The 14,151-nt window shown below is 37.6% G+C and overlaps 1 protein-coding gene and 1 long non-coding RNA gene across 2 annotated transcripts; one reads left to right on the top strand and one right to left on the bottom strand.

Moving 5' to 3' along the window:
* Positions 1–2,158: 2,158 nt before the first annotated feature.
* LOC107305124 lies at positions 2,159–12,959 on the bottom strand. The gene is made up of 5 exons (XR_001551221.2): positions 12,811–12,959; positions 12,436–12,482; positions 10,805–11,135; positions 10,561–10,722; positions 2,159–2,364 (listed from the first exon to the last, which is right to left on the bottom strand). It is a non-coding gene; the product is annotated as an uncharacterized LOC107305124 (long non-coding RNA).
* On the top strand, positions 5,305–6,496 carry LOC121055558. Its single transcript, XM_040528303.1, has one exon. The coding sequence runs from the start codon at positions 5,435–5,437 to the stop codon at positions 6,227–6,229; it is 795 nt and encodes a 264-aa protein (XP_040384237.1). The 5' UTR covers positions 5,305–5,434; the 3' UTR covers positions 6,230–6,496.
* Positions 12,960–14,151: the final 1,192 nt, after the last annotated feature.

Here is a 14,151-nt window from a genome sequence, read left to right as displayed (position 1 = left end):
AAATTAAAAAATTAAAAAAAAATAAAAACGAGCAAAATCTAAATACGGATTAAAATCCATGTTAATCGAAAAAGAATTTGATTGGAAATACAATTGCATAATTAGAAATAAGGAAAAATAATAAAAAAAGTCCATGTGTAACAAGAAGAATATGATTATAAATACAATTTCAGAATTAAAAATAAAATAATAAAATAGCCCATATGTAAATACAATTAAAAAATTCAAATTTTGGATTAAAAATTTTAGAATAGTTGATATTGAGGGAAGATTCCATCTATAAATACAATTAGGAAGAATTTCTAGCCATCCAGATATAACGTGGAGACTCATTTTTCTATTACTTTAATAGGTTAATAGATGTGATGCTACACCCATGCATGAATACAAACACAAGATGTTTCTATTCCACGAAATCCAAATCTTAAATCCATGTTATCTTCGTGGGCTAGAAAGAATGAGATTAATTAAAAAAATATAAAAAAAAAGAAAAACAAGATCAATCGCAATTAAACAAGAGAAAAGATCACATGGCTGTTACGATCAAACCATTGCTCTTGCGATCAACAAGACCATTACTGTTACGATCAACAAATTGGTATATAGACTTCCACCGTTGCTGTTATGTCCTACAAATTGGCATATAGAAAAAAAGATATTTAGGTTTCCATAAGAGAAAAAAAAGAGAAAATGGTTTCTTTTGAATCGGACAATGAAAATCAAAGAAAGATAATGTTTTTTTAGAATTGGATAAGAAAAAAGATCAATTGAAAATAAAAGAAAAATAATAAAAAGAGTCCATGCTTAATAAAGTTTAGAGAAATCTAAATCTTGGATAATTTTTTTAAAGTAATTGATATTGAGGGAAGAGTACATCTATAAATACAATTTAAAAAAAATCTGAAATTTTAGTTAAAAATTGAAAACATTAAGAGAAAGTGTCCATTTATAAATATAATTTATAAGTATATAATTGAACTATAAATTAAATATTATGCATAAAATAGTTTATGTAGAAGTACAGTTTAGAATATAGGTAAATGGTGTTCCATATAAAAATATAATTTAGAAAAATTAAATTCAAAAAAAGTTATAAAATAATAATTATGTACATAAGAGACTATATATATACAGATAAAATTTATAACGCTAGCCGCGCATATTACGCGGGCATCGTACTAGTTTTGAATATACTCCAAATGGACGTTTTGAAAGCTTCGGTATGTCACTCACCTTCCATTAAATTCCCTCCGACTGTTGGATGGCTCAACTTTTCACTGCACCGCGTACCATGGATTTATCGCGTTATCGCGTATGGCAAATTGGCAACTGCTCCCGTGACAATTCTGGTGCCGGAATGGATCAACCACCCTAAACTGTACCAGCAGTAGAACGTAATTGCACAGCAGGAGGCATCCATACGGCCTACTACAACTTTGGGGGTTTGACTTGAGTCCATCCCAAATTGCACAGTAGGTAGGAATCCTACCTACGAACTGTTGACCATGGAGTGTTTTTTAAGAGTGAAGTGCACCAGCGGTCTCTAGACTTGTATGCATATGTCATCTAGATCCATAAATTCTCAAAATGTATTTTTGGGCCCCCGAACTTGTCTGGTGATGTCATATAGGTCTAAATACGCTCCAACCCGCTCCATCCGCTGACGTGGCATGCCACGGTGGCGCCTACATGTTAGTGGTGCCATGTGGGTCCCACATGTCATTCTCTCTCTCCTACTTATTCTTTTCTCTCCCTTTTCGTAGGCGCCACCGTGGTATGTCACGATGGAGCAGGTTAGAGCCCGTTTGGGGACAAGTTCGGGGACCCAAAAATATATTTTGAAAGTTTAGGGACCTAGATGACATAGGCATACAAGTTTAGGGACTGCTGGTGCACTTCACTCTTTTTTTAATGTAAAAAGTTACACGATATATCTACAAATAAAAAATAATTTATAAATAAAATTTATATACATATTTTTATTGATTTAAAAGTTAATATTAAAAAATAAAGTTCAGTAACAATCATAAATTCAACTTTAAATTTAAAATTTATGTTTTTGTTTATAAACGTAAACATGTAAACATGGGAGAGAACGATGATTATAGAGCTGTACAGCATACCAATTTATTAACCCCGCAAACAGGAACAGGAGCCCGTGAAGGACGTCCAGGCAGAGACAGACAGCGAGAGGTTAAAAAGAAAAAAAAAACGGTTTGGTTTCCTTGCCAGCGATTACACGTTTGTACCTGCACCGCATTGAATCCGTCCTTCCTGTGCAATAAGAAAAAAAAGATCTCCTATATTGGTGGACATTGGGTTTGATAACTGGACCCCATCTGGATTAATCCTTTCTCATCAGGCCTGCAAATTTTGTCTCGTGTTAGAGTATGTTGGAAGGATACGATTGAATCCACCGCCGGTTATCCACGGTGGTAATCAGGGGGTAACAATAGCAGGTGATTTCATTTGGATAAAGTTTTTCACTTTAAACCGTAACAAATCATATGATTACGGTAGTAAAACCGTCTATTTTAAATTCAAAATTTTGTGGTTAAATTTATCGTGGTTTTCGTTGTTACTACGATACCGTTGAAACGGTATTGGTAGATCTGACGATTTCACGTACCGGATTGAATCAGTTTAGATTTCTTTCTTTTTCCTTCTATGTTGTTTTCTTTTATATAAGAATAATCTTTGGTGGAAGGTTTTGTTTATATGTTTTCAAGAGTATCACGTGAGCAACCAGTTGTTTATTAATGAGTGAAATAGTGTATGCAATACATTATTTCATTGTGTTTCATAGGCAACAGCAGGTAACCAATCCTAACTATAAGCCTACATGGAAGCAATGCAACTAGAGTTTTATCTAGATAAAATATATTTTAGAGAAAGTATACTATTGTATCAAACTACATACGAACTATAAGCCTACATGGAATAGAGAGAAAAATGAAAACTAAGAAGGATTGTCTCTCATACGACAGCTATCATTATATACGCTCTAAGATTGATGTATTAAATACACAAGTGAGAGAAAGAGATGAGAACAAAGAGAAGGTAGCTTTATAGCTAATCTAAATACATTTTAACTTTAATATGAGCTTATATCTAGGCCCCCATTGTTTGGCTTTTTCAAATATATTTATAAATAAAAATAGTTTGTGAATAACAAATATTTACATGTTTTAAAAGCAAAGTATGAAAATTAAAATTTGATGAAAAAACTCTCTAAATTAACTCTAAATTTAATACAAAAAATTAATTTTTTTACTTATAATAATAAAAAAAAGCAAAAAGATGATGATGCTGGTTGTTTCTACTATTAAACTTAATCTTATATCGCTTTATTAACTTGTAAAATAAAACTCTTAACATCATCAAAACTACTCACGTGACACTATATTTGGTGAAAATAGATCCTCGCTGAGAATTCTCTAACAAAAATTTTCTTGTATTTGAGTATGTGTTCTTGTGTTGAATGACCGAATAGTTGAATGATTTAGGATTATTACTCGAGAGTACGAATAAAGGAATAATTTTCTTCTATGAGCTGGCTAAACAGTCTGTTTTAAATGCAAGTTGGTAGCGTCCCCATATTAATATGTTTTTGCTTATGATGACAAGCCTAAATTTAACCTTCTAACTTAAATTTAGATTGAATTTGAGTTTTTTCACCGAAGTTTATTTTTCAGTCTTAACTTTTACACGCTAAGGATACATGTATAAAAGTTTTATTCATAATTTATTTTTAAGTTAAAAATATGTTGTCAAACAATCGCCCATAGAACTTCACATGAATTTACTCATATCGTTTCTCTTATACCTATGTTTTATTCTCTTATACCTATGTTTTATAAGTCAAATAAATTTTATAAATTATTTTTAAATCACTAAGGACATATAAAAGTTTTGCTCATAAATGTTTTCGGTTGTCAACTAGCAGTACGGATAAGCACAGCATAAGCTAAACGAGTAATAGATTAATATAGTAATAGATTAGTACATGATTAATTAATTATTAATTATTAAAAAATATAATATAGATTAAAATGATTTTTTAAAACAACTTTCCTATAGAAAACTTTTTATAAAAAATACATCGTTTGGCAGGTTAGGAAACGTACATACGAAAAACGAGACGATAAGTTAACCTACGGGGACAATGGAACACGGCCTAAGGCGAATGCTTGAAACAAAATTGTTTCGTTCAGTCCAAAATTGATGTGTAGTAAGTACTATGTCTGGCTGTGAGGATTGAGATATACTGGAGATAAGTTTTGAAGAGGTCATTCATATATATCTTTCCTTAATCATTATCCATTATTTCCCTTTATTAACATTAGTCCACATTAATAGCCCCTTAAGTACTCACTAATTGCCTACTTAAGTGCATTTAACTGGGGTCGACTCAAGCATGGGTCTCTATTCTTGTACCCACTTATAGCATGGAGAACAGGGAGAGTACATAAAGCAATCAGGCCCACCTAGATTAGAACACAATATCTCTCAAACAGTTCCTCTTGCCCTTACTCACGCCCTTTGGTCAATGCATACGTCTTCTATGAAATACATTGAAATTTTAGGGAATTTTCATAAGAATTGAATTTGTTTCATTAAGCTACATGCCTACGACCGATTTTATTCAAAAATCAATGTTGAAAAATAGAATATCACAAAATATCTCAAAATAAACTCCAAAATTTAAGATTAAAACTTTATATTTCTATTCTGGCCTATAAGCGAACAAGTAAATAACAACAACCTAAGAATTCAAAACATGCCTTAAAGGAAATTTAAATCTAGCAGCCCCATCTCTTCGTTTTTCTTATGTTTTTAAGACAAAATTTAAATTTGCAAATCTCAAATTTAGAGTTGATTTTGAGTCTTTTTTAACTTAGTTTATTCTTTGGTCTGTAGATCGCTAAGAAATATATATAAATTTTTTTTTATAAATTATTTCTCACTTAGAAATATGACGTACGATCACCCTATCCCATAGATGAATCTTAATTACTCGTAGTATTGTCTAGATAGCACAGGAGTGAAACAAAAGAACTCAAGAGTAAAATAATATTAGCAGTAGTATAATACTTTTCTCCGTTTCACATAACAGGAGATTTTGTTTTTTCATTTATCCATAAATCAATCCAGATTCATTCGTGTTTATATATATAACAGAAAAAAGCAAAATATATTTATATTTATAAATGTAATGGAGCTAATCGTATTACTAGCATTTATTTATACCTAAGAAATCCGCGGGTTACGTGTAGACTGGAGCAGACCGTGGCGTTGGCTTCCACCGCTCTCCTCTCTCCCGAATAAATCCCTCCGCCATTACGACGCCACAATCCCATCCCACCCACCACCCCTCCGCCTCCGCCTCCGCCTCGCCGGAGTCCAGTCCAATCCACCCTGGGATGAGCCGGAGATGAAGTGCAAGCTCCACCCCTACGCCAACGCCGTCGGCGTCTGCGCCCCCTGCCTCCGCGACCGCCTCCTCGACCTCGCCGCCCAGCGCGCCGCGGCCAGCGCCGCCGACGCAGACGACGACGACCGCCACGGCAGGGCATCATCCTCCTCCCTGTTCGCGCGCTCCGCCTCCCCCTACTACGCCGCGGCCCGCCGCTCCGACGCCTGCGCGTACGCCACGTCCTCCTCCTCGGCCGCCGCCGACCACCACCCCAACCTCCTCTTCTTCCGCACGCCGCAGGTCGGCCCCGCCGCGCCCGCCCGCGACGAGCCCGACCCGCGCGCCAAGAAGGTCGCGCGCCGGCGGTCCTTCCTCGCCGCGATATTCGGCGGCGGTTCCGGCGCGAAGGATCCTCCCCGGCGCTCCACCTCCTGGCTCTCGTCGATAGTCCGCCGCAAGCGGCGGCCGGGCGCGGCCGCGGCGGAGTCCACGCCGCCGCCACCAGACGAGGCGCCTGACTCCCCCGGAGGCAGCACCACCAGTAGCTGGTGGTTCCCCTCTCCCTCGCCGGCGAGGCAGCATCGCCGTAGGCACACCGGCGTGGGCGCCGGCGGCGACGGGATCTCGGGGTTCGCCGTGTGCCTCAGCCCGCTCGTCCGGCCCAGCTCCGGCGGCGGCGGCCGGCGGCGGTGCCAGCCGCCGGATCCGTCCCCCCTGGGCGAGACCCACCGGCGCAACCTGTCCGCCGGCGGCGCCGCGTCGTTCGGGCGCAACACCTCCCGGAAGCTCGCCGACATGGGTAGGTTCCGATGACGCCATCTCGCGCGCTTTTTTTAATTTTTCTTTTCTTTTCTTTTTTGATAAATTTTATCTTTACTTTCTTTTCTACAAAATTTGACCAAACTTTCGGTACTCTCGAGGAGATGTAACGACGTCATTGTATGTATGGTAGTAGTATTTGAAATTGAAAAGAAATCCAGTGGAAATTTGGACGTTTTGGGTTTGTTTCTGGTTAGGCAGTAGCAATGTACTAGCATATATACATATTCATATTGGGAAGAAGACGGCTCAATTTTCTAACTTTTTTCATCTCTGCAATGTGACTGAAAAAAAAGAAATGAAACAAACTAGGTCAATTGCGACGACTTAGCTGAGCTGTGTTCTCTGACCCTCCCCAATTGCGACCTTAGTTTTGTTCGTTGCTGGGCTTCTTCTCCGCCACAATTTGATTAGCAAATTCGTTAGTGTATTGCGTTGATGACTCAGCTCATGTTGGTTGTATAATTATAATTGTACTGTGGATTTGTGGTGGCTGGTTTGTTTGTATTTCTATGTAAAAATTTCAAACATCTGGCCGCGTTCCAAAACAGTTGAATTAGGATACGATTGGAAACAGTACACGTACGCCATGGCATCCTTAATTAGTTTGTACAACCACTCTTCATCAGTTACAGTGAAGATGCAGTCGGTATTCGAAATGTGTGAAGCTTGCAAGATACTCCATTAGTTTTAACTTGTACTAGACGTAAACAAGGGGACAATTGTTGTGAAAAAAAAACAAATGGCATATTTGTAAATAAAAAATAATTTATAAATAAAATTTTTATATACGTATTCTTAGCGATCTGAAAGCCAAAGCTAAAAAATAAACTAAAGTGAAAAAACTCCAAATTTAACTTCAAATTTAATGTTAAAGTTTAAATTTTGACAAAGCAGAAGGAAAAAAAAGAGGATGTAAGTGAGTTAAAAAAACACATGCATGAATATACTGTATGCATATATGGTAGTTCATTTGTTAGCATGATTCCCGAGGAGAGGGGCGATTGGTTGGATGAAATGCAAACAAAAAATAATTTATAAATAAAGCTTTTATATATACATTCTTAATAATTCAAAGGACAAGACTGAAAAATAAATTACGATGAAAAAAAAACTATAAATTCAATTCTAAATTTAAGGTTAAAAATTTAAATTTTAGCCTATAAATATAAACAGAAACAAAAAATAATGCTGCAAGTAACAAGCCATGAAGGCGAGAACCATTCGAAAATGTTATTAAACGACAATACGAATAGAACAAGATAGACTGATACTTAGGTATCAATCCTGACACAGATGTGTATAAGGCCTCTAGTCCCCGCTTATTAACCATTAGAGAGAAGTGGTTCTTTTGTCATGACTATCATACTAGTATGTGTCAATAAAAACCATTGGTCTCAAACTTTTTCCGTACCAAAAAAACCCCCAAAAAATTAGAGAGTCAACAGAAGTGGTAAACATGAGCTCCATGATGGAGTTTTCTGATGGAGTGGCTTGCAGATACTGTACCCATCATCACCATTATTTTCTTTTATAGGAATATAGATTATTTATGATAAATAATTAAATTAACTATTATAAAGTTAAAATTTTTATTTAGGAATATGATTGAGCAAATTTTATATAGCACTTTCTTTTTTTACAAAACATATCATTTGGGAGGTTGAGAAGCTTAGCATCAAGAATCTTAGCGTTTAGATTGAGAAAATTTTTGAGGAAAGTGTCACGTCAAATGTTTAACTAGATGTCGAAAAGGGTTTTCGGACACCAATGAAAAAACAAATTCATGGCTAGCCTAGAAACCACGAGACGAATCTTTTGAGCCAAATTAATCCATCATTACCATATGTTGGTTACTGTAGCATTTATAGCTAATCATGGACTAATTAGGCTCAAAAGGTTTGTCTCAAGATTTTTTCCGTAACTGTGCAATTAGTTTTTTGGTTCATCTATATTTAATGCTTTATTTAGGTATCCAAAAATTCGATGTGATGTTTTTGGAAAAAAAATTTGGCAACTAATAGGCCTTGTTTAGTTCCCAAAATTTTTCTCCAAAAACATCACGTCAAATTTTTTGACACCTAAATAAAACATTAAACGTAGATGAAAAAAAACTAATTGCACAGTTATGAAAGAAATCTTGAGACGAATCTTTTGAGCCTAATTAATCCATGATTAGCCATAAGTGCTACAGTAACCAACATGTGCTAATGACGGATTAATTAGGCTCAAAAGATTCGTCTCGCGGTTTCCAGGCTAGCCGTGAAATTCGTTTTTCCGTTCGTGTCCGAAACCCCTTCCGACATCCGGTCAAACATTTAACGTGACATTTCTCTTAAAAATTTTCTCAGTCTAAACCCCACCTAAACAAGGCCTACGAAAAAAGCAGGGCCAGTAAGCTGGTTTTGTTGTGCGTTGATTGGTGAAGATTCGCAGGTACAGGATCCAACATCAGATGCGCCGTATCACTCGCGGTTCATCAGCTCGAATATCAATTTCATCGTCGCATCGCCTCATTAACTGCTGAAATTTGTGTCGTGCCGTATCGTCTGGACCTGTCGTTGGATTGGCCGACGCAAAACGTTTTACCTACGTTTACAACCAACGCTACGTTTACGCACATACAGTACTATTAAGCCATGTAACAGCTGGCACGTGTGCCGATCGGTCGACTTCTCTGAACAGGTGAATTGCAATTGAAGCTAATTATACTAGGTTGATAGTGTAGTACGGAGTAGGTGTCTACCGTGAGGACAGATTCGGTCCGCTTGATAGGGGTGGTGAGGACATTTCTAATTCAATGACTGGGATGGTATCTATAACATTAAATAAGTTATAATATAGAAAGAAAAATGACGTGACAAGTAAATAAATGAGAAAAGAGAATGAAACCATATGACATGTTTTCTACACAACATCCAAAATATCATGTGAGATAAGTAACATTAAATTTAAGTGTAAAATAGTGATGTTTACATTGAAAGAGTATGTCTAGTACTAATCTCTTATAATAAAAAGTTTATAGAAACCATGTCTAATAATATGGGTTAGAAATGACCTGATGGTCAAAACAACGGCGGAGGGCGATCGAGGCAGTAGGGTCTCGCTCGATGGCCTACCTCGGGAACGCCGTCGCGCCAGTTACGCTGTTGTTGAGAGATGGGATGATGAAACGCATGCGTTGAGCGATCATGGCGACGCGCGCGCGTGGCACATTCATCTAATTGTATCTGTCTAATCTAAGTATAAACCAATCAGCGAAAAAAAGTCATTGCTGCTCCTACTCGATTACTCCCATCGTTATAAAATAACCATTGCTAGAGCTGAACATGAGAATTAAAGAATGGATAGAAATAATTGAAAAAAAATATTGTGATTGGTTGAAAAGAAAATTTAAATTTCCGCTATGCTTATAAATTACTGACAGCAATGGGTGTGGTCTGCTGGCAGGCTTATAATGCACAGCCAAAATCAATTTGAACTCAACTTAATTTTAGAATTGAAATTGAGGTTTCTACATTGTAGTTTATTTTCAAGCCATAGAATTTAAAGCGCAAATAATACATATGAACAAGGTTTACCTATACATTATAATTGCTTCATTGATGTTCATATATTTATGGTTTATCAAACGTAGCTCAACCAATCATAGAAAATGTGTCGTGTGAGTTAGACATGTATGTAAATGCATCTCAATTCCCAAACTGCTTCGGGATTCTTTTCACATAGGGATAGGCGCAGGTCAGCCAAACATTAATCCATCTCTAGCTCTAGATTAAATAAATAAACTTAAATTTATTTTAATATCTATTTAAAATGAAATGTAGTTCATTTATTCAAATGAGAACTTACGACGAATTAACCGGAGAACGACCCAAGCTCATCCCTATTTACACCGTCATCGGCGTCATTGGTTGCCAATTCCCATTCCTAGTTTTCTACCAGATACCAATGCCTCCCTGGGCTACACCACACGATGTACGTGCTCTTTTCTGGTCTTTTTACAACCAACAAACCCCTTTCCTTTCCTGTAGGAACCGCTCACTTTCTCACACGACCGAGGCGCGTGACCTTGCATGCATGCTACCAACTTAAAAATTTTCTTTTTGGGTCAGAATCCATCGAATTGCCTACCCCAAAGTGCATTCCGGTCAGTCGCTTTTTTTCGCCAAAAGCTCTTTTCAGACGTTAGCAAAAGCAAGCCTTGCTTACCAACGTACACACACGGGATGAGTAAGAAGACCCTACTACCAGAGCAGTAAGTAGTACAGTACAAGGCAAGACACTATCAGATCAGTGAGTAATAACGTGCGAAATTCATTTACCTCTTCCTTCAGGAATTGCGAGAAATTTCGCCCACCAGTTCGTACGGGAATTGACTGGGTAGCATTGCATTGCATTGCTGGAAACCTTCATGGGCGACATGAAGCACACAGCCCGTAGAGCACGCGGTCGTTGATGGCAACGTAGCCGTAGGTCCAACAGAACTGCTCATCATATGAAACAACCAGTAAAGGAGACGTCTAGTCCGAGCACAGCACTACCTACCAATTAAGTGCGAGAGCATACCTGAGCTAAGTCCCCACATCTTCGAGTGAAGTTGTGCCCTCCACCTGTGTTGATAAATTTTGAGCAAGTTAGGTTGCAGAATTTGCAAATTCATTCACCTTGCAGTTTGGTTCTCCTGTTTGCCATGCCGTACATGATACATGCATGGAGTTGAGCTGGGGCTTTCGTTAAGAGCAAACGATTGCAACATCAGGCGGTCCGATGACGATGACAGCACAGCCACCAGTCCAGTTTCCTCAAATGCATTGTCACCCTCTTCTTTTGCTGCTCGGCCTTCTCCTTCTGTGACTTGCAAGATATGAACATAAGCTTGTCTTTGTCGGAAAAGCACCTGAAAGCACAAAATGATCCTGTCATACTTATGCTTAAGCACTAGTTAGTGCAGATCAGATTTAACAGCAAATATGTCATGTGTTTTCCGTACTTTGTGCCCACAAAACACTCTATAAACAAATGGGTGTGAAATGCCCTGCCACTTGTTCTCAATGTTGTCTCCCCGCAGCGCCAGTAAGGTATAAGTCAACTACACAGTGTGCACCGGATATGAAATACAACCTAGTTCTCAGCTTTTGGAGTTGAAAGAAACTTCGATTGAGCAGAGGCGGCCCTATTATGTTGATGCATTGTGAACAATTGCTAGTGGTTGGTGCTCAATTGCATGCTGGAAAATGGGGGTGGGCAAAACTCCCATACCACATCTACTTGCTCCCTTTCTACCAACTACGATGTATGCAGGATTCGTGTAACAAAAAATACTATGAAATGAAATGTTTTTATGAGACTGAAATGACCAGTGGATGAGTGGGAGTGTCTTGTCATAAAGAATATTATTAGTAGTCGATTGCCATATCCCACTTAAGTAACCAACCTTCCTTCTCACGCGAAAGTGCCAGGCCAAAAGCCAACTGCCTAGTTGGTGTTGATCAGTGCTACTATTATGGGGCCAATCTATCAGTGGCAGTCTGACTGTGATCAAGCAAGCAGTGTGGTCAAGTGCTGAAAGCTCTACTGATAAATTCAAAATCATACTACAATTAGTCAAAGTAGTACAGCTCTTGATGTTGTCACTTACTCCTTTGTTAGGCAGCCAATTTGCTTCCACATATTTTTATATAGTAATATTAATCTTGGAAGCGTTTCCTCTAATTTTCCGAAGTTAGAAATTTTGAAACTCTAAACAAATGGAAGGTAAACCTTTTTTCTTTTGGTCGACGCTAAAATGCACCTAACCCGAACGTACCTGTGAGAAACAAAATCTAGAACATAAAGCATGTGGCTTACTCATGAGCATCAGATTATATATTTGAGCTTGTGTTGATGTTCAAACCTACTTCATAGTCTGGAAATGCTAACCATGAACAGCAGAACACGTATGTGATATATCTGGGAATCTGCTTCATAATTTTGCCTATAAGATTGTAGGAACTGAACAAAAACGATGGTGAAAAGGTGTGACAGAAGGTGGACAAATTGAGACGTCTACAAAGACATTAAGCTTTATGGCCTGTGGGTCACAATTGCTTCTTATCGGCCTATAGTGGGAAACAAAATCATCCAAACTGTTGAGAACCTTCATGTTCACTATATTTATGGGCACATAGAAAATTAGTGGAACTAAATTATTGACATACCTCATTGTGCTCAGTGGGACCCAAGTTTCACATCCAGATCCATATTTCTGAAAGGAGGCAACGAATTTAGTACCATACAACATTAGGATAGTTTGGTAGAAAAAGGTACCATAAAAAAGACTAATGGCAGCATAAAGCACAAACAATGGCATAGAAACACCATTTCCCGAGCACAGAATGCAGAATAAGACAAAATGGGAGTTGTTAAACAGGGTTTATTTTTCATGGAAAAAACGGAACTCTCTTTAATTTGCAGGAGACCTTACATGACCAAAAGGCACATAAAACTGTTCCTCCTCCCTTAAAACTGATGCAGAAATGCATATAATTGATAAATATCAAATAAAGAAAGTATATACTCCGTAGCTAACTTACAGTGTTTGGTTCAAGGAAAGGTTTGTGCTAGCATCAAACAGTTTGAATTGTATATGGTCCGGATCATTTTGTTTGAATCGACAGAATAAGTGTTTCCACCACCACTTCATTCCTAAAATCCACAAAGCTTGCTAACTGAAATGAGAGACAGGCCATCTCACAAAATCCATGGTAACAGATTATTCTTTCAAATAAAATGCATGCATATAATTTCTGAGAGTGTGTGTTCCCTGATATAGTCCTTCAGTTACACTTAACTTATTCCAGGTGTTCAGAGTCTATCAGGATTATTGAACATTACACGCTGAGATTTGCAGAAACATCAAACATGTAGGTCGAGCATAAGAAATGTTTTCTATTTAGGCACGTAAGTGCACTTCCAACAACATGCTTTTGCAACCAAATTTCCATTACCTCAAAAAAACTAACAATAAATATTTTACACAAATGAAACAACAACAAAACCCCAGATGTCTGGCCTAGATTAAATTTACTATACAAAGAGATCAAGAGAACATTTTGCTTTTACATAAGGGTCATTGTGTGTTCAATACTAGCTGATACGCACCAAGAACTTTACCGTACCTAATGTACCAGGAAGACTTCAAGAGGGAGATCTGCATACAGTACAAGATAGTGAAGTTGCTTGTGTTTTAGTAGTCACTGTTGTTAGCTACTGCAGAAATAAAGCTGCAACCTTGCTGTGAGTACACTGATGTAATCATGTAACCCTCAAGGCCTCAACAAAGAACAGGGTAGCAAACAAGGCTCACAGGTTTATGGTAGCTATCTATGGTACAGAAAAAGACAAATTCCAATTTACATATACCTATCACTGCAAAAGCAGCGTTAACATTAATTATACATCATGTGCTTGATTCCCACTTCTCTTGGGTTACCTTATTTCACAACATGTGAAGAACAGGTCATATCTATTTATTGCTGATGGCAAGTCAGTAGAGGTGTTATTAATAACACAAACTTCAATACTTCATCATGAAAATGAAGAGATACATGAAATGATCAGTAGTTTCAGTTGCATCCATCATCTCTACAACTATAAAGAACAGTCCCATTATAATGCAATACAAAAAAAATTAACAAACTTATATGCATGTACCAGGTGTAAGAGCATGTGCAGGGCAAGGATATTATTATAAAAACAGATATAGGTCATGCTCTGTCATGTTGAGACAGAACTAGTCACACAACACGTCAAATGTAAAGATCAAATCATAGCACAAGCAACCAGTGCAGTTATCTGTGTCGTACAAGCTTGTTTGTTTGATCTCTCTGTTCATTTACTAAAGTAAATGTCTATTTCTGTGCAGAAGTTAAAGC

This window comes from Oryza brachyantha, chromosome 10, assembly GCF_000231095.2.
Source record: "Oryza brachyantha chromosome 10, ObraRS2, whole genome shotgun sequence".
Lineage (NCBI taxonomy): Eukaryota > Viridiplantae > Streptophyta > Magnoliopsida > Poales > Poaceae > Oryza > Oryza brachyantha.
Note: the sequence above shows the minus strand (reverse complement) of the source record. Positions and strands in the feature narration are given on the sequence as shown.